We start from the raw sequence: 20,949 nt of genomic DNA, 5'->3' as shown, positions 1-20,949 counted from the left end.
GATAATTTTCTTGTATTCTGGAAAAAATATTTTTGAACAAAGATTCACTGCAAAAAATATCTTAGAATCTGAGTTCTAAGAATCTGTAAACTTGGGAATCATAAAGAAACAGTAGTTAAGTGTTTGCTCATCAATTCAAATAGGTGCCTAATATTTATATTTATTATTTAAATGTGAGTTATTATTTACATATAAATATTTCTCTGCACTTCCCCATAATAACTTATATTAAAGTATAATGTCAGTGTCCTCACTCAATTTTACTCCTAGCTATATTCTAATAATATTAAACTTTTAAAGAAATATACTAAAGTACTAAAGTACTTACATGTGGAATTTTAAAAAGTTGAATAAATTCACAGATATACAAATGAGGGCATAATTATAAACACAACTCATAATAATAAAATACACAGTATAAGTCAATGAATAGTAATCAACTGTCTAGAACTTTAAACTTTCTATCGGAGCCTTCAGGTAAGTGGCAGCACCAGGGAGAAATAAAAGAATGCTGACTCCTCGGCTTGGGAATTGTTTATCAAGTACTCTCTTTTTCTAAACACTGATTATTAAAGAAGTTAACATTCTGGAGTGTCCCCTAATTCTATTAGACTGGAAAAATGACAAACATCAATAAAACATCAGCAGGCATTCCTACGTTTTTGTTTCAGATGTAGCATTAGTCAGAGCAAAAAGAGCAAATTTTCTGCTCTGCGTCCATCTTCTTCAACACCTGACAGTCTCCTTCTGCTGTGTAAGCCTTGCCCTGGTTTCACTGCAGTACTGCCAGAGAGAACAGAGTGCACCAGAACCTGCTTATGACTCACCTTGATCATTTGCTACTCTATACTTTTTTGTGTGTATGTGTGTGTTTTTAACAGTATCTTCTCCACACCGTGGTTCCTTGTAACCATCATTCTCCTCTATACTTCCGTGAATTCAACTTTTTGGATATACACATATAAGTAGGATTGCCTCGCAAAGCATTCCATATCTGAATTGTTCTTTTAAATATCCATTTCTCCTATGAGACTGTAAGTGCTTTGGGTGTAAGGACAATGTATTAACCATCTTTGTTTTATCAGTTCTTAATACTGTACTTCCTGCTGGAACTTAGTCTCTTGTGTTTGGCAAAGGGCAAATCTTACTCAAAGGTTATGAAATACACTCGTTCCAAAAATTGACAGGAATGCCATATTGGTTACCTGCATTAAACAAACATTTCCTCCACTCAGTAGGACACCTGCATTCTAGAATGTTGGGGGTTATATAGCTAAATGTGAACACAATTTAGGGTTCATCCAGTCACATGTAATTCTTCTGTATTTTTCTATTGTAAATCTATGATTTTCTTAATATATATTCATAATTGTGTAGTTTTCTAATCTAGTAACAGCTGTGTTAAATAACTTCCTCCTCTACCATTTTCCTACTTTTTCTGTTTCAAAAAAGGAGCTGGTGGCTGGACCCCACTTGTGTCAAATAAATACCAATGGCTGCAAATTGACCTTGGTGAGAGAATGGAGGTCACTGCTGTGGCCACTCAAGGAGGATATGGGAGCTCTGACTGGGTGACCAGCTACCTCCTGATGTTCAGTGATGGTGGGAGGAACTGGAAGCAGTATCGCCGAGAAGAAAGCATCTGGGTATGTTTTCTAATAATAATAATTGCTACGTATTGCTGCAAACCTATTAGAAAAACAGAATTTTAAGGATTACTTTGAAAAAATATTCTAAATAAAAGTAAGATATCCATTTCATTGAAAACATTGAAAGACAGTCTTGCTATTATAGCATTAGTGTGGAAGTTTAAAAATAATACAAATCATATTAATTTATTCTTCCTTGGTTTGCTTAATAATTGAACATTGCAGTTATTTTATTTTAGAGTTGTAGATTGAATTCATTTGTTTATTTTGTCTGATTTGATCTGATATTTTTGAAAGACACTGAAATTTCAAAATGTTATAAATGAGCAATTTCCATATGTATGGCAAGTACAGGAACACAGACTTTGAACTTGAAGAATCATGTGTCCTTTATTAAGTAGCCAGATTTAGTTTTTCATAGACTATAGATCTCTGTGAGATTCTCTGGAACCTGTAAATATCCCTATAGCAGTGACATTATTTCTGTTTCTGATTATATGTCAGTTGCCTCTTTGGGGAGATAATTACTTTTTGTTTAACTCTTGAATACTGTAAATGTATTTAATTTATTAAAATATATTTATTGTATAGTATTTGGAAGCAACCCATATCTGTTTAAAATCTTGCTCAGCATTGATTAATAATGTTTAAAATATTACGGACAGTTTCCCTATAAAAGAGATGCTAAAAGAGAAAACTCATATAAAGTCTGCATTGTATTTGTAATTTGGCTCTTTCTTCCTCCTGAAAAAATACATCAATGATGGAGGTACCATCGACATTTTTGTTATCCGGTTAAGGAGTTCAGAGGGAAACCATAGCCAAGGCAATGCCATCTGCCATTTTTGCTTACTCTGAGAGGTTATAATAATAGATGTCAACTCTCACAATCTCCCCACGTGTAGAAACATGTTGAGCTTCACTGGAACAAATGGTTTACTTTTCCTGGTTCCCCTCACAGTGAAAGCTTCCTTTCCAAGTCACTGTGCCTTTCATCTCTGCATCTCTAGTATGGATGGACTAAAATCCTAACTCCCGATACCTCAGAATGTGACCTTAATTGGATATAAGGTTTGTACAGGGGTAATCAAGTTAAAATATAGTCAGGAGGGTTGACCCTAATCTAATATGACTGGTGTCCTCATTAGAAAGGACCTTTGGACAGCACAACAGATGTACACACGGGGAACATGGTGCGAGGACACATAGGGAGGCGGCTCTGTGAGGAGGGAGGGTTGGAATGACGCATGGACAGGTCATGGAACACCACAGGCACCAACAGCCAGGAGACGGGCATGGAACAAATCCCTCCCTACAGCCTCCAGAGGCAGCGTGGCCTGTGGCACCTTGATCTTGGACATATGGCCTCCGTCACTTCAGCTACCTAGTTTGTGGCACTTTGTTACAGCAGCTCTGGAAAACTAACTCAGTCTCTATAGCCTAATGAGGCTAGCAGGACTAGGACATCAGGAAATGTTTCCTGAATTAATGAGTGAAAATCATCCTCTCCTAGGATACCTTTTTTGAAAACAGCCACACTATAAAAATGATCCTTTCCGGCTCCGCACATCTCTAGGACTAAGTTTTGGACTAAAGCAATGATATGTAGTGCTATGAGGGTTCAGGACTCTGCCTTCCACCGTTTTGAGCTAAAAGGTTTTTGGAGATAGGGATTTATCTTTCCATCTCCTTCATCCTCAATCACTGTGACTGGCAAATTGTAAACCTTTAATAGCTTCATTTCCTATTCTATGACTAACTATACAGAATTTGCATGGTGAAAAAAACGTTAATGCTACGGAAGAGGGAACCCACAAAACTAACCAGAGATGGTTCTTGTGTTTAATCATGAGACACAGACCCAAAGAGACTTGAGAACGACAGGCCTTGGAGAAAGTGTTACTATGTTGGTTGCTGGAAAATAATTCAGAAGGATATTTCAGAAAGCAGAAGTAATGCAAACAAAAGCAGGGATGATGGATGAGATACCAAAAAAACAGTGAGATGTAAGATATGAAATGGCTGTTCCAACTGAGATGGAGAGAATATGGGGAATTTGCTGAAAGTTGTAAAACTGCAAAGAGAGAGACTGTTGAGTTTGGATTATAAAATACCTATGTAGATTTTTGAGTTCCTTTCTTTTTTAAAAAATTTTTATTTTAATTTTCGTGGGTGCATAGTCAGTGTATACATTTATGGGATTCATGAGATATTTTGATACATGCATGCAATGCATAATAATCACATCATATAAAATGGGATCACATCCCCTCAAGTATTTATCCTTTGTGTTACAGACAATTCCAATTATACATGTTTAGTTATTTTAAAATGTACAATTAAATTATTGTTGACTATAGTCACTTTGTCGTGCTATCAAATACTAGGTCTTATTCATTCTTTCTATTTCTTTGTACCCAATAACTATCCCCACCTTCTCCCCAGCCTCACATAGCTCTTCCCTGCCACTGGTAACCATCCTGATTTGAGTTTCTTGAACTGCTACATTAGCATCTCAGGGACATTTTCTCTATTTGTTTATTAATTCATTCATTCTTTTAGTAAATAAGCAAATAATTATGGTAGAAGTTACTAATATGCTCTTGGAAAATGTGAGCTGAGTCCTAATTATCATATCTTTTACTAGGCATGTCCCTACTGTCTAGTGTTTTTCCTATCAAAGCTACCTTTCCAGAAATGAAGTTCACTAATTGATTGTCTCATATGTATCATTTTCTTAAAATGATGGTCTGATGTTGGCTGTCCTCCAGTCTTATTACTTTTTTAACAATAAATTACATCTCTTATTGGAGTTTCTGCCCTTTACCAAGGCATTAACTTTAGATATGGATGGATGATGTGAAAGTAGGTTAACTTAAGAAGATATATTTTTGATACCTAAAATATTAACACTCTTGATTAATGAAAATGACATGTTCTTATGAGCTTATGATTGTTTTTCCCGGCACATTATTATCTTTATTATTGTTATCTTTTCCTGACCACAGCTGCATCCTTTGCCTCAGGTTCCTCATATTAACCTTCCTCTACCAGGAGAACAAAAGGCGTTTCCAGCTCTCTCCTGGGGATCCTGCTGCTTCTACGTTTATGTTAAGGACACATTAAAAATTCATTTTCCAGCCTTATTTATTTCTTGGATGCTTCCCTTCTATCTTTTTATGGCTTTTTGTATTGTTTCCTGGGTCTGAGTTTACCCGTTATCTATGCTAATGTTTTCTATTATTAAAGATCCACAGTTGCTTACCTGTAATTTTTAATTTTGAAAGCAAAGTCATTAAAACGGTGAACCCCAAGCAGACTCAAATTTATTTAGCAGCAAAATCTGAATGTACTGACTTGGGGCTATTTGCATTTTTTTAGTTACTGTGAATGTGAATATTCATATGTTTTATTGCAAAAATAGTAACATATGTGATTACTAACCTCGTCAGTAATATTTGGTATATACACAGTATGAGCTTTCTAATATATGACATGAATCTGAATCTAAAACAAATCTGGTACCATGGCTTTAGATAAGCAATTTGGCGCCTGTCATATAAATCACTGATGTTTGATTACCTCAATAGATTAATATCTTAATCCACATTCTTACTAATTATATGCTTCACATTGACTGCTTCAAGGACTGGACTGAGTTTGTATTGAGAGATACCCAATAAAACTAGAAATAACTGCCAGATTTATGGAATCTTCAGAGTAATAAAAGCTCTATTCAAAAGAGAGAATCCCTGTTACTTAAAACAGGAATACACGAATCTTTCCTGAGTAACAGAACAAGCTTCATTATGTATTGTACTTTCAGTTAAGAAAATGTATTTTAGGACACAGACTCACTTGGTGAATAGTAAATATCCTTATCTGCTATATCATTTTAAAAGGTGCCATTACTCAAACAAGGTCAAAAGAATAAACAACAGAAGAGAAGAGGGAAGATTAAAGATAATTTTCTGGGAGAACAACACACTATTTCTTTTCTATAGTAGTAATAGGAATTACCCAAAAAAACCCCACCTGGCCTAATAAGAACAAATGGTCAGAATCAAAAAGGAGAGAAAAGATGTTTGGAAATTCAGCCTTACCATGCTAGAAAAATGTCCTGGAATCATGCTGAGAGATTATACCATAACATCCCAGTAACCACAGTCCCAGATTAACAATCACTGACAAGCCATTTTACCTCGTATCTATTTCTCACTTATTTCTGAAAGAATAAAGAATTAGGCTGTGTGCGGTGGCTCAAGCCTGTAATCCCAGCACTTTGGGAGGCCGAGGCGGGTGGATCACGAGGTCGAGAGATCGAGACCATCCTGGTCAACATGGTGAAACCCCGTCTCTACTAAACATACAAAAAAAAAAATTAGCTGGGCATGGTGGTGCGTGCCTGTAATCCCAGCTCAGGAGGCTGAGGCAGGAGAATTGCCTGAACCCAGGAGGCGGAGGTTGCGGTGAGCCGAGATCGCGCCATTGCACTCCAGCCTGGGTAACAAGAGCGAAACTCTGTCTCAAAAAAAAAAAAAAAAAAAAAGAATAAAGAATTAAACCTTCAAGGAATATAGAACTTTTAATTCATTGTGAAATGTTCTGTTTCTTAGGATTAGATATATTCAGGTTATTATCTATCCCTGACACAGGTTTCAGGCTCCCCTCTGAGCACCAGACTCCATTTCCTTTAGGATGTCAAATAGAAACATCCAAAACCAGATTTATTATCTCAACATCCTTCCCATCACCAAACCTATCTCCCCTGGGCTTCCACCTCTCAGTAAACATCAGAGCATCTACCAGCTGTTGGCTTGAGCCAACGTGTGGAGTTATCAGTGACTTCCATTCCTTCACACTCTGGAATCAATCCATAGGTATATTCTGTCAACTCAGTCTTTAGACAGATCATGTCAGTTAGAGCTTCAGAGTATATGTGGAGTCTGACAACTTTTCGTCACCTCTGTCGTTACCATGGCAGCCCAGTTGCCCACTGTCTCTCCCCTGGACCATTGCCATAGCTTCACATCCCATCCCGCTTCTGCCTTTGCAACGGCTTCCAGTTTAAATTTATGGAACTTTATTTTATATTATTCTTGCTGTAAATTGCAACATATTTTATGCACCGTATGAATGTAGTCATTTTCAGTAAAGAACTGACCTTATTTAAGATAAAAGAAAGAAGCAACTTGAACCACGTTCTCTGCTTATCTGCGGCTTCATGATATTTTGTGCTATATTGTCCTTCTAGCTGCTCTTTAAAAATGTCAAGCAAGAGCCATTCTTTTTACTAGCTGTTCAGTATTTCTGAAAATTCCCCCTAGATAACTTAGATAGCATGGATAGCTTCCTCAATTCATTTCTTGGGTAAATTATCTCTTCCTGATAGAATTCTTCTAGATAACCTAACCCCTAATGTGCCCAGAAACACACACACTCAGACACTCACACACACAGCTCCTGCTGCCCTCCCCACCCCACCGTCCTCCAGCCTGTGTCTTCCCTGGTTTTGTGTTTCCTTGTGGAACTGATGATTTCCTGTTACTATGTATGGAATTTTGTGGAGTTTTGTTTTTTGCCCTGTCTTTTCTCACTAGGAAGATTTTAGGCAAAGAAAGAAAATATTCTCCGAATAATACTATTGGACTTTGCTTTTTAAAACATTCTGGCAAAAAGCATACATTTTGCTATAATTGAATATTGTTTTACAAGTCTTTATCAATGTTGAGAATTTGAGATCCAACATGTAGGACCATTCTAACTGGGAAATCTAAAGAATGCCCACCAGTGGTCATGGGTCATTTTTGGAACGGTGGACTAAGTGCATTAGTAGATCTCCCATGACCTGTCTGTATTCGTCCCGAATGGTTTTCTTTATTTTCCTGTCCTGACTGGAGCAAATGTGAGTGTAACTAATGGAGGAGGCAGAAGGAAGGTCAGAGGTTGGAGATCCGCCAGTCACAACTCAGCCCAGAGGCAGCAGCTGTCAGGACCAACTCGGCACCTGCTGTGAGAGAGCAAGAAAGGATGGCAGACGCTGCAGTTAGCACAGAGACATTCCCTGAGAAACATTCTCAGTCTGAGTGTGTGTGTTACATGCCGGACACACAGTCAATAGCAGGGAAAAGAGAGGCTGAGGGTGTGGCTGGGTAGCTACCAAGCCCTGAGCCAGTGGTGGTGGGCATCGACACAGTGATTCGGAGGAAGAGCGGGTCTGGAGGACATGTCAGCCTTGCTGCCTCACAGCAGATGGAGTGTCAGCCCAGACAGTTGTCCCTATGGGCCCAGAGGTGATCAGCGGATATCTGGTCTGAGTCGGCCTTCATTCGGCCTCTGGCTGTCATGGCCACTGGGTTACTGAAATCATGGCTTGTTTCCAGATTCTGTATCTCTACATCTTCATGTACAGATTTCCTTCATCCAAAACAAAGTCAGGCAAATTGTCCTTGTAAGGCAGACTAAACATTAGCAGAGGCAAGTGCACACACGGAATACTCAGGAAGATTAAAGAACATTCCTTAGTCCCTTGAAGCAAAAGGGCTTTTCCTGACTAGGAAGCAGAAAGCAATCATTCTTTCTAAACTTCAAGCTAACACCATCTGCCATTTATGAAGAGCTCTCTATATATCAGGCTGCGTGCTCTGGGTTTGCAACACACCCACATTTAATCCTTACACAATTCCTCTGAGGGTTACGATTTCCAAGAAGGTAAAGAAACAGTCTCTAGTGGTGAAAGGGCTCTTTTTCACATTGTTCCCTAACTGCATTTCTGTAATAGCAAAGGAATGAGAGACTTAGTGATGTATTTGTCCTTATGAGGGATGCTCAGTTAATTCTAGTATATATATACACACACATACATGATCCACCTGATAAGCAAAATATAATATATGTATATGTATATATACACATATAATATAGATATAGATATACAGATATAAAATCCATCTGCAAAGCAAAATGTAGAAAAAAAACAAGAGCAAAAAGTCCTGCTGGGATGTGGTGGCAATTGAATTGGAATCATTTCTTCATGTAGATTTAGAGTTGAGCAAAGGAGCACCCCAAGCCTTAGAAGTTTGTTTGAGATGGCTCTGAACTAGCCCTGAATGTCACATCAAGTGACAACTCTACTGACGGATCTTTCTAATACTCATGGGCCACCTTCTTCACAAACTAAGGGTCAGCGTGGTATGTTGCCAACTTCACAAATTATTCAGAAGATTTGAGTTTCAGTTCCAGGATGAAAAGAGTTCAGGGGCTGGATGCTGGTGATGGTTGAACAACAGTGTGAACACATTTAATGCCACTGAACTGTACACTTAAAAATGTATTTAAAAAGGTATCCTATGAGTTATTTAAATAGTTAATGGGCTATATGAGTAATGCATGATCTGCACAGCCTTGTGTTACTTTTTTCTCTCTGATTTTACTTGGATCTGAGTTTTAATATAAAGGTTTTTTTCATTATTAATAAAAGAGTTTTTTAATTAATAAAGATTTTTTATTATTAAAATCTTTAGAATAATAAGACTCCTAAGGTTAATGTGTTTAGTCCGGTGTTATTGATCCAGTCCAGTTAGTGTGAGGGAGGAGGCTTTTGTGGTATAATGCCGCTAGGAACACAGAGGTACCACCTGTTAAGAAGGATATAAGCCATTGTTGCAGTGACTGAGCGAGGTGCCAGTACTCTAAGCTCCATAGGCAAACACATGACCTTGAGAGAGAGCAGAAAAGACTTTAACATATATTTATGTTAGATTAAGTGGATAACTGCCTGGGAAATTTATAGAGTATCCAAAATAGCAACTGTGGGTGAGTGTTATCAAATGATTAGGATAGAAGGGAAGCCAATAACCATACCCTTTAGGGAGAAGACCTTCTTCTCCCCAGTTTGTGCCCTTATTCTGGTGACAACATTTTTGAAAGCACTTGTGATGACATGAAGAATAATGGGGCTAATCCAGAATCTAAGTGATTTACTTCGTGGTAAATGGTTGTTGTCTGGGATGCTGTTGTTTTTGTCAAATTTAAAATCAATATAGTGGTTCAGTACCATTTCGTTGTTGTGATAGTAAAAATCCTCAGTGATTTCTTTAAGCTACTCTGTCTTTTAAGGTAACCTCTTCCACAGTCCCAAAGGGGGCCCTGTCAGTGAAAGTCTGGTTTACCAGCCAGATCCTCATATATCTCTCTAGTTCCCCATTGGTTGTGAGCCATTTGACCTTCTGAAACAGGTACCCTAGAACTGTACAGATGTCTTTAAAGGTACTAGCTTTCATTTTTATATCAGTGACATTGACAAATTAGAGAAGTGTGCTGGTCTAAGCAGTTTCTGTCAACCAGTATCGTCTTTTTTATTTCTATGTCAGATACTGATGAGCAGGGGTGTTTTTCTACACTGAAACTTTGACCATAGTGATAAATTATCTCAATAGGAAGTATAACCCTCTATATAATTAGTGAAACTTTTACTTAAACAAAAGTGACTATTCTAGTTTCTAATAAACGTTCACTAGATGATGGTTTTCTTGTTTAGAGAGTGTATCTTTGTATACCTCTGTAGAAAATTCCTGTGAGATGCCTTTTTTCTCTTTCATTGTAATCATGTTTTTTTTTTCTTTCATCTTTACTGATTATTCTATTTTAGGTAATATTTGAGCAACTTGCTTTTAACTGTAGGCTTTTGAAAAATCAATTTTTATGGATTCTTAAATATTATAGCAAATGAAAATGCCCTTTTATGGGAGCCTGTGCTGGGGCTTCACAGTCACACAGAGTTGCCTTTGAGAACAAGAATCAGTTATAAACTATGTAAAGTTGGGTAATTTAACTTTTCAAAGTTCTAGCATTCTCATTTGTAAAATGAGCATAATTTTGTGAGGAAAAATAAGATAATCTACTTAATGAGCTTAATTCTGTGCTTGGCAGATAATAAGCTCCTGTAAGAGCTTTGTTGTTATATATTTTTTCTTCTTATCTCTTTTGCAGCACTATCCTATTATTGAAAACTTGTTCTGTCAAGCAGTATGGTCTCTTATTCTTCGATATAGTTTTGTTCACTTACAGCATACTATGTCAATTTTCATTAACAAGATTGTATCTATATAGATATATGTAATATAAAATGAATATGTGTATCAAACACTATAAAATTTAAGTTTATACATATATAAAAATGCTTACAAAATGACTCATATTGCCAGGCACAGTGGCTAATGCCTATAGTCCCAGCACTTTGGGAGACCAAGGTGGGTGGATCACGAGGTCAAGAGATCAAGACCATCCTGGTCAACATGGTGAAACCCTGTCTCTACTAAAAATATAAAAATTAGCTGGGCATGGTGGCGAATGCCTGTAGTCCCAGCTGCTTGGGAGGCTGTGGCAGGAGAATTGCTTGAACACAGGAGATGGAGGTTACAATGACCTGAGATCACACTATTGCACTCTAGCTTGGGTAACAAGAGGGAAACTCCATCTCAAAAAAACAACAAGAACAAATGACTCATATTGACTGTGTTTCTTCAAATTGATTAGTTTCTACAAGGCAAAATAAAAATAACTAGTAGTGAAAGCAAATAGAAAATGTTGTTTGGCTCCCTCCTAGGAGTTAAAGGAGACAGATCTGACTGAAATTTCTATTCAGAGATAGAAAAATGTTTTAACATAAAAATGTTTTAATACTTTTACATCACAGTATATTATCAATGCAATACCTCATAATCTCTTTTCCTCCTTCCAACTTACTGGTGCTATGACATTCTCAAATTCCACATATGACTCTTTTAATAATTTGGTCTCAAAGAGGCTGAGTTTGGAATTTCCTTTATTTTGCGGCAAGAAATATTTCTTTATTCCTTCATTCCTGTAACCCTGTGAAAGAATTTTAGGCCCTTCTCATTAGTGTCTATCCTTATTTTCCTATAATGCAGAGTATTTCATTTAGAAAAGAGACTAAAAAAGAAGCACAAAAAATAGGAACCAAGTAAAAATTATTATTTCATCCTTGAAAACACACGTAGGAAAATCACCTGGGCCTGTGCAGTGGCTCATGCCTGTAATCCCAGCACTTTGGGAGGTCGAGGCAGGTCGGTCACCTGAGGTTAGGAGTCTGAGACCAGCCTAGCCAACATGGTGAAACCCCATCTCTACTAAAAATACAAAAAAATTAACCAGACGTGATTGTGGGTGCCTGTAATTCAAGCTACTCAGGAGGCTGAGGCAGGAGACTCGCTTGAACCCAGGAGGCAGAGATCACAGTGAGCCAAGATTGTGCTACTGCGCTCCAGCTTGGGCAACAAGAGTGAAACTCCATCTCAAAAAAAAAAAGAGAAAAGAAAAAAAAATTCACCTTGAAGTAATAAAAAAAAAGAGAATGCTATAGCTCACATTTTTAAATTCTTTTTTTTTTTTTTTGGAAATTAATTTAATAATCAGACAAAATCAGAAATCTCCCTTTGTATAAGGTACTAGTTAAAATGAAAAGGAGCAAAGAGTGTTTATAGTAGATTTAGAAGGCATAAAATACCACTGGCAGGCAGGAGAGGGTGAGACATGTACAAGCTACATGGGAAAAGAAAAGGTTAAAACATTACTGTGAGGTATATAAGGGGATTTGCATAAATTCTCATTTATGGATAGGACTCAATAATGTAAAGATGTTAATCCTCTCTACCCATAATAAAATGATGTCATTCAGAATACTTTGAAGAATGTTCATTCAAGAATAAACAAGGCAAGTGTACAGATGCCATCAGGATGGTGAAATAGGACATTCTTCTGCAGAATCATCAATATGAAACACTATTGACATCTGAAAATACCACCACAAGAGCTAAGTGAACTTAAAGAAAATAGAAAAGTATTCAAAATAGCCAAAGCAAAAATAAAAAGCTAGAGGTGTTACATTACCCAACTTCAGACTATAAGCTTACAGTGATGAAAACAGCATGGCACTGGTACAAAAACAGACACATGACAATGGAACAGAATAGAGAACCCAGAAATAAAGCTGCATATCTATAGCCATCTAATCCTTCACAAGTCTACAACATAAGCAATGGGGAAAGGACTATTTATTCAATAAATGGTGCTAAAATCACTGCTGAGTCATATGCAGAAGAATGAAACTAGAACCCTACATTTCACCATATATAAAACTGAACTCAAGATGGATCAAATATTTAAATGTAAGACCTCAAACTATAAAAATCCTAGAAGAAAACCTATGAAACACCATTCTGGACATTAGCCTTGGGAAAGGATTTATAAGTCTTAAAAATAATTGCAACAAAAACAAAAATTGACAAGTGGGACTCAGTTAAACTAAAGAGCTTCTGCACAGCAAAAGAAACTATCAACAAGGTAAACAGACAGCCTACAGAATGGGAGAAAATATTTGCAAACTGATGGAGAGGATCCAAGATGGCCGAATAGGAGGAGCTCTGGATTGCAGTTCCCAGTGAAAACACAGAGGGTGAGTGATCACATTTCCAAATGAATTTTTACTGCCCACAGACCAGGAGATTCCTGGAGATTCCCAGGTGGAAAGGCACTACAAGTCTCCAGTGTGGCTGTTTCAGCCGGTGCAGCAGGTCTCCACACAAAAACTTACACAAATCTGGGCGCTGTTTCAACTGGTGACTGGAATGCCTGGGAGACAGAGTCACCTGTTCAACTGAAAAAAAGGGGGCTGAAACAGGGAGCTAGGTGATCTGGCTCGGCCAATGCCACCACCACAAAGAGCAGCAATCTGAAATGCTCTGGACTGAGAGTTTCACAGCAAGCACAGCTGGACCCAGGATGGTCCAACTCTGTGAGCATTAGGGTGTCTGCCATTACCGAGGCAGTCTGCCACTACTGAGGCAGTCCGCCACTACTGAGGCAGTCCACCACTACCAAGGCAGTCCGCCATTACTGAGGCAATCTGCCATTACCGAGGCAGTCTGCCATTACAGAGACAATCCACCATTACTGAGGCAGAACACCATTACCGAAGCAGTTCTGACTAAACTTCTATAAACAAAACTGCAAGGAATTTCACACAGCAGCTGGGCAGAGCCTACTGCAGCTCAGCAACACCTCTGCTGGCAGACTGTGACTAGGCTACATCCCCGCTGGGAAAGGCATCTCTGAAAAAAGGCAACAGAGTGACAGAAACTTATAAATAAAGCCCCACATTCCTGGGACACAGCACCTGGGAAAAAAAGGTGGTTATGAATTCTGCTGCAGCAGACTTAAACATACCTGCCCAGCAGTTCTGAATGGAACAACAGAGCTCACAGCTCAGCCCTTAAGCTTCTATAAGGGACAGACTGTCTCCTCAAGCAGCTCCCCGACCCCCATATAACCAAAGAGACATCTCATAAAGGAGAGCTCAGGCTGACATCTGGTGGGTATCCTATTGGGACAAAGATAACAGAAGAGTAAATTAGCAGCAACCCTTGCTGTTCTGTAGCTGCTGCAGGTGATCCCCAGGCAAGCAGGGTCTGGAGTGGACCTCCAGCAGTCCTACAGTTGGGGGGTGGGTGGGGTGGCGGGGTGCTGACTGTTAGAAGGAAAACCAAGAAACAGAAAGAAATAACTTCATCAGCAACAAAAAGGGCATCCACTCAGAGACCCCATCAGAAAGTCACCAACCACAAAGACCGCAGGTAGATAAATCCACAAAGATGGGAAGAAACCAGCACAAAAAGGATGAAATTACCTAAAACCAGAATGCCTCTCCTCCTTCAAGGGATCAAACTCCTCACCAGCAGGGGAACAAGGCTGGATGGAGAATGAGTCTGATAAACTGACAGAAACAGGCTTCAGAAGGTGGGTAAGAACAAACTACTCTGAGCTAAAATATCATGTTCTAACCCAATGCAAAGAAACTAAGAACCTTGAAAAAGGGTTTTATGAAATGCTAACGAGAATAAACAGCTTAGACAGGAATCTAAATGAATTGATGGAGCTGCAAAACAGAACATGAGAACTTCACGAGGCATACACAAATTTCAGTAGCCAAATCGACCAAGCAGAAGAAAGGATATAAGAAATTGAAGATCAACTCAATGAAATAAAATGAGAAGGCAAGATTAGAGAAAAAAAGAACAAAAAGAAATGAGCAAAGCCTCCAAGAAATATGGAATTATATGAAAAGACCTAATCCACATTTGATAGGTGTACCTGAATGCGACAGAGAGAATGAATCCAAGCTGGAAAACACTCTTCAGGATATTATCCAGAAGAACTTCCTCAACCTAGCAAGGCAGGACAACTTTCAAGTCAGGGAAATACAGAGAACACTGGAAAGAGATTCCTCTAGAAGAGCAACCCCAAGGCACATGATCATCAGATTCACCAGGGTTGAAATGAAGGAAAAAATGCTAAGGGAAGCCAGAGAGAAAAGTGAGGCTACCCACAAAGGGAAGCCCATCAGACTCACAGTGGATCTCTCAGCAGAAAGCCTACAAGCCAGAAGAGAGTAGGGACCAATATTCAACATCCTTAAAGAACTTTCAACCTAGAATTTCATATCCAGCCAAACTAAGTTTCCTAAGCAAAGGAGAAATAAAATCCTTTATAAACAAGCAATTGCTCAGAGAATTCATCACCACTAGGCCTGCTTTACAAGAGCTCCTGAAAGAGTCACTAAACATAGAAAGGAACAACCAGTATCAGCCAATCCAAAAACATACCAAATGTGGTAAAGAGCATTGACACAATGAAGAAACTGCATCAACTAATGGGCAACACAACCAGCTAGTATCAAAATGGCAGCATCAAATTCACACATAACAATATTAACCTTAAATGTAAATGGGCTAAATACCCCAATCGAAAGACACAAACTGGCAAATTGGATAAAAAGTCAAAACCTGTCAGTATGCTGTATCCAGGAAACCCATCTCACATGCAAGGATACAGATAGGCTCAAAATAAAGGGGTGGAGGAAGATCTACCAAGAAAATGGAGAGCAAAAAAAGGCAGGAGTTGCAATCCTAGTCTCTGATAAAATAGACTTTAAACCAACAAAGATCAAAAGAGACAAAGAAGGGCATTATATAATGGTAAAAGGATCAATGCAACAAGAAGAGCTAATGATTCTAAATATATATGCACCCGATATGGGAGCACCAAGATACATAAAGCAAGTTCTTAATGACTTACAAAGAGACTTAGACTCCCACACAGTAATAGTGGGAGACTTTAATACTCCACTGTCAATATTAGACACATCAACAGAACAGAAAATTAACAAGGATATCCAGGACTTGAACTCAGACCTGTACCAAGCAAACCTAATAGACATTTACAGAACTCTCCACCCCAAATCCACAGAATATACGTTCTTCTCAGCACCTCATTGCACCTACTCTAAAATTGACCACAAAAGTGGAAGTAAATCACTCCTCAGCAAATGCAAAAGAACAGAAATCATAACAAACAGTCTCTCAGACCACAGTTCAATCAAATTAGAACTCAGAATTAAGAAACTAACTCAGAACCACACAACTTCATGGAAACTGAACAACTGGCTCTTGAATACTGACTGGATAAACAATGAAATGAAGGCAGAAATAAAGATGTTCTTCAGAACCAACGAGAACGAAGACACAACATACCAGAATCTCTGGGACACATTTAAAGCACTGTCTAAAGGAAAATTTATAGCATTAAATGGCCACATGAGAAGCAAGGAAAGATATAAAATTGACACCCTATCATCCAAATTGAAAGAGCTAGAGAAGCAAGATCAAAAAAACTCAAAAGCTAGTGGAATGCAAGAAATAACTAAGATCAGAGCAGAACTGAAGGAGATAGAGACATGAAGAACACTTCAAAAAATCAATAAATTCAGGAGCTGGTTTTTTGAAAAGATCAACAAAATAGACCACCAGTCAGATTAATATAAAAGAAAAGAGAGAATAATCAAATAGATGCAATAAAAACTGATAAAGGGGATATCACCACAGATTCCACAGAAATACAAATCACCAGAGATTACTACAAACAACTCTATGCACATAAACCAGTAAACCTGGAAGAAATTGATAAATTCCTGGATACTTACACCCTCCCAAGCCTAAACTAGGAAGAAGTTGAAACCCTGAATAGACAAATAACAAGGGCTGAAGTTGAGGCAGCAATTAATAGCTTACCAACCAAAAAACGCCCAGGTCCAGACGGGTTCACAGCCAAATTCTACCAGATGTACAAAGAGGAGCTGGTACCATGCCTTCTGAAACTATTCCAAACAATCCAAAAAGAGGGAATTCTCCCCAGATCATTTTATGATACCAACATCATCCTGATACCAAAACCCTGCAGAGACTCAACAAGAAAAGAAAACTTCAAGCCAATATCCTTGATGAACACAGATGCAAATATTCAATAAAATACTGGCAAACCAATTGCAACAGCACATCAAGAAGCTTATCCATCATGATGAAGTAGGGATGCAAGGCTGGCTGAACATATGCAAGTCAATAAACATAATTCACCACATAAACAGAACCAAAGGCAAAAACCACATGATTATCTCAATTGATGCAGAGAAAGCCTTTGACAAAATTCAACAGCCCTTTATGCGAAAAACTCTCAATAAACTAGGTATTGATGGATCATATCTCTAAATAATAAAAGCTATTTATGACAAACCCACAGCCAATATCATACTGAATGGGCAAAAACTGGAAGCATTCCCTTTGAAATCTGGCACTAGACAAAGATGCCCTCTCTCACCACTCCTATTCAATGTAGTACTGGAAGGTCTAGCCAGAGCAATCAGGCAAGAAAAAGAAATAAAAGGTATTCAATTAGGAAAGGAGGATGTCAAAGTGTATCTATTTGCAGATGACATGATTGTATATGTAAAAGAGACCTTATCATCTCAGCCCCAAATCTCCTTAAATTGATAAGCAACTTCAGCAAAGTTTCAGAATAAAAAATCAATGTGCAGAAATCACGAGCATTCCTATATACCAATAACAGACTTAGAGCCAAATCAAGAACGAACTGCCATTCACAATTGCTACAAAGAGAATAAATTACCTAGGAATACTACTAACAAAGGATATAAAGGACCTCTTCAAGGAGAACTACAAATCACTGCTCAACGAAATAAGAGAGGACACTAACAGAAGGAGAAACATTTCATGCTCATGATTAGGAAGAATCAATATTGTGAAAATGGCCCTACTGCCCAAAGTAATTTATAGATTCAACTGGAAATAACCATCTTTAACTTCATATGGAACCAAAAGAGAGCCTGCTTAGTCAAGTCAGTTCTAAGCAAAAAGAACAAAGCTGGAGGCTTCATGCTACCTGACTTCAAACTATACTACAAGGCTACAGTAATCAAAACAGCATGGTACTGGTACCAAAACAGAGATATAGACCAATGGAACAGAATAGAGGCATCGGAGGCAAAGCCACACATCTACAACCAACTGATCTTTGACAAACCTGACAAAAACAAGCAATGGGGAAAGGATTCCCTATTTAATAAATGGTGTTGGGAAAACTGGCTAGCCATGTGCAGAAAGCAGAAACTGGACCCCCTTCCTGACACCCCACACTAAAATTAACTCCAGATGAATTAAATACTTAAACATAAGGCCTAACACCATAAAAACCCTAGAAGAAAACCTAAGCAAAACCATTCAGGACATAGGTGTAGGCAAGGACTTCATGACCAAAACACCAAAAGCATTGACAACAAAAGCCGAAATAGACAAACAAGTTCTAATTAAATGCTAGAGCTTCTGCACAGGAAAAGAAACAATCATTAGAGCAAACCGGCAACCAATAGAATGGGAAAAAAAGTTTTGCAATCTACCCATCTAACAAAGGACTTATATCCAAAATCTACAAAGAACTAAAACAGATTTACAAGAAAACAAACAAACCCATTCAAAAGTGGGCAAAGGTTATGAACAGACACTTTCAAAAGAAGCCATATATGAGGCCAACAAACATATGAAAAAATGCTCATCATCACTGGTCATTAGAGAAATGCAAATCAAAACCACATTGAGATACCATCCCACGCCAGTTAGAATGGCTCTATCACTAAAAAATCTGGCAACAACAGATGCTGGAGAAGATGTGGAGAAATAGGAACACTTTTACACTGTTGGTGGGAGTGTAAATTAGTTCAACCATTGTGGAAGATAATGTGGCAATTCCTCAGGGACCCAGAAATAGAAATTACATTTGACCCAGCAATCCCATCACTGAGTATATATCTAAAGGAGTATAAATCATTCTATTATAAGGACACATGCACACAATGTTTATTGCAGCACTGTTTACAGTAGCAAAGACTTGGAACCAACCCAAATGCCCATCGATGATAGACTGGACAAGGAAAATGTGGCTCATATACACCATGGAATATTATGCAGCCATAAAAACAATGATTTCATGTCCTTTATAGGGACATGGATGAATCTGGAAACCATCATTCTCAGCAAACTGACACAAAAGCAGAAAAACACCTCATGTTCTCACTCATAGGTGGGTGTTGAACAATGAGAACATATGGACCAGGGAGGGGAGCATCACACACTGAGGTCTGTGTCGGGGGGATTAGGGGAGGGACAGCAGTGGGTAGGGAGTTGGAGAGGGATAGCATGGGGAGAAATGCCAGATATAGGTGATGGGGATTGAGACAGCAAACCACATTGCCATGTATGTACCTATGCAACGATCTTGCATGTTCTTTACATGTACCCCAGAACCTAAAATGCAATTATGCAATTACATATATATATATATATATATATATATATGTATGTATATATAATATTTGCAAACCAGGCATCCAACAGAGGTCTAATATTCAGAATTTATGAGGTACTTAAACAATTAGGCAAGCAAAAAGCAAACAACCCTACTAAAAAATGTGCAAAAGACATGAACAAACACTTCTTGAAAGAAGATATACACATGGCCAATAACCTATGACAAAGTGTTCCACACTCATCATTAGAGAAATGCAAATCAAAACCACAGTAAGATTCTATCTCACACCTGTCAGAATGTTTATTACTAAAAAGTCAAAAAACAACAAATGCTGGTGAGGCTGTAGAGAAAAGGGAACACTTATACACTATTGCTGGGAATGTAACTTAGTTCAGCCACCATGGAAATGAATTTGGAGTTTTCTCAAAGAACTTAAAAGAGAACTGCCATTCAACCCAGCAATCCCATTACTGGATAGATAGCCAAAAGAAATCAAATCATTCTACCAACAAGACACATGCACTTGTGTGTTTATCATGGCACTATTCACACTAGCAAAGACTTAGAATCAACCTTGGTGCCTGTCACTAGTGGACTGAGTAAAGAAAATGTGGTTCATATACACCAAGGAATACTATGGAACCATAAAAAAATAATGAAATAATGTCCTTTGTAGCACCATGGATGCAGTTGGAGGCCACTATCCCAAGTTAATTAACATAGGAACAGAAAATTAAATACTGCATGTTTGCACTTGTAAGTGGAAGCCAAACACTGGTAACTCATGGACATAAGGATGGCAACAATAGACACTAGAGACTACTAGAGGGGAAAAGGGAGGGGGTGGGACAGTGGTTGAAAACTGTTTAGTTAGTACCTGAGTGAAGGGATCATTCATACCCCAAAGCTCAGCATCACACAGTACACCCAAGTAACAAACTTGCATATGTACCTCCTGAATATAAAATAAATGTTGGAAAAAACTACAGATATAGAACTGGGACTGCTCTGATTTGAATACCTTTCTCAAAATTTATGTTATGAGGGAGTGGGCTTCTTATAAAAGGACTCCACTTTGTCTCTCTGTCACCCGTGCCTTCTGCCTTGTTATGACATAGCAAGAAGGCCTCTACAGATGCCATAACCTTGATATTGAGCATGCCAGTCTCCAGAACTGTTACAAATAAATTTCCATTCATTATCTAAAAAAGGAAAAATAATTCAAAAATTAGTCATTAAATGAATAAAATGAGAAAATTAACAGATTGAAATTATGCAGAAAAACTAACAAATTCTGGAGCTGAAAACAATACATGAATGAAATGAAAAATGCCATAGAGAATATCAACAAGCAGAATCAATGAAGCAGAAGAAAGGTTCTAAACTCAAAGACAGTAGAGTGAAAATACAGTTAGAGGAGAAAAAAGAAAAATATATAAAGTAATGAAAGAAGCTTATGGACCTTACAGGAAAGCATCATAAGAACCAAACTTAAAATTATAGACAATGAAAAAGGAGAATAGAGAGATAAAGGGCTAGAAAGGTTAGTTAAAGAAACAATAGGCTG

General features: G+C 38.0%; 1 protein-coding gene across 1 annotated transcript in view; it reads left to right on the top strand.

Annotated features, from left to right (window-relative positions):
• The window catches only part of LOC101042863 (contactin-associated protein-like 3), a 229,892-nt gene that overhangs the window by 56,363 nt on the left and 152,580 nt on the right, over window positions 1–20,949 (top strand). Inside the window, 1 exon segment of the mRNA XM_039475023.2 lies at window positions 1,453–1,646. Within this exon segment, the coding sequence (XP_039330957.1) occupies window positions 1,453–1,646 (194 nt within the window).

The sequence above is a fragment of the Saimiri boliviensis genome, chromosome 2 (genome assembly GCF_048565385.1).
Source record: "Saimiri boliviensis isolate mSaiBol1 chromosome 2, mSaiBol1.pri, whole genome shotgun sequence".
NCBI lineage: Eukaryota > Metazoa > Chordata > Mammalia > Primates > Cebidae > Saimiri > Saimiri boliviensis.
This window is presented reverse-complemented; position numbering and strand designations above follow the sequence as displayed.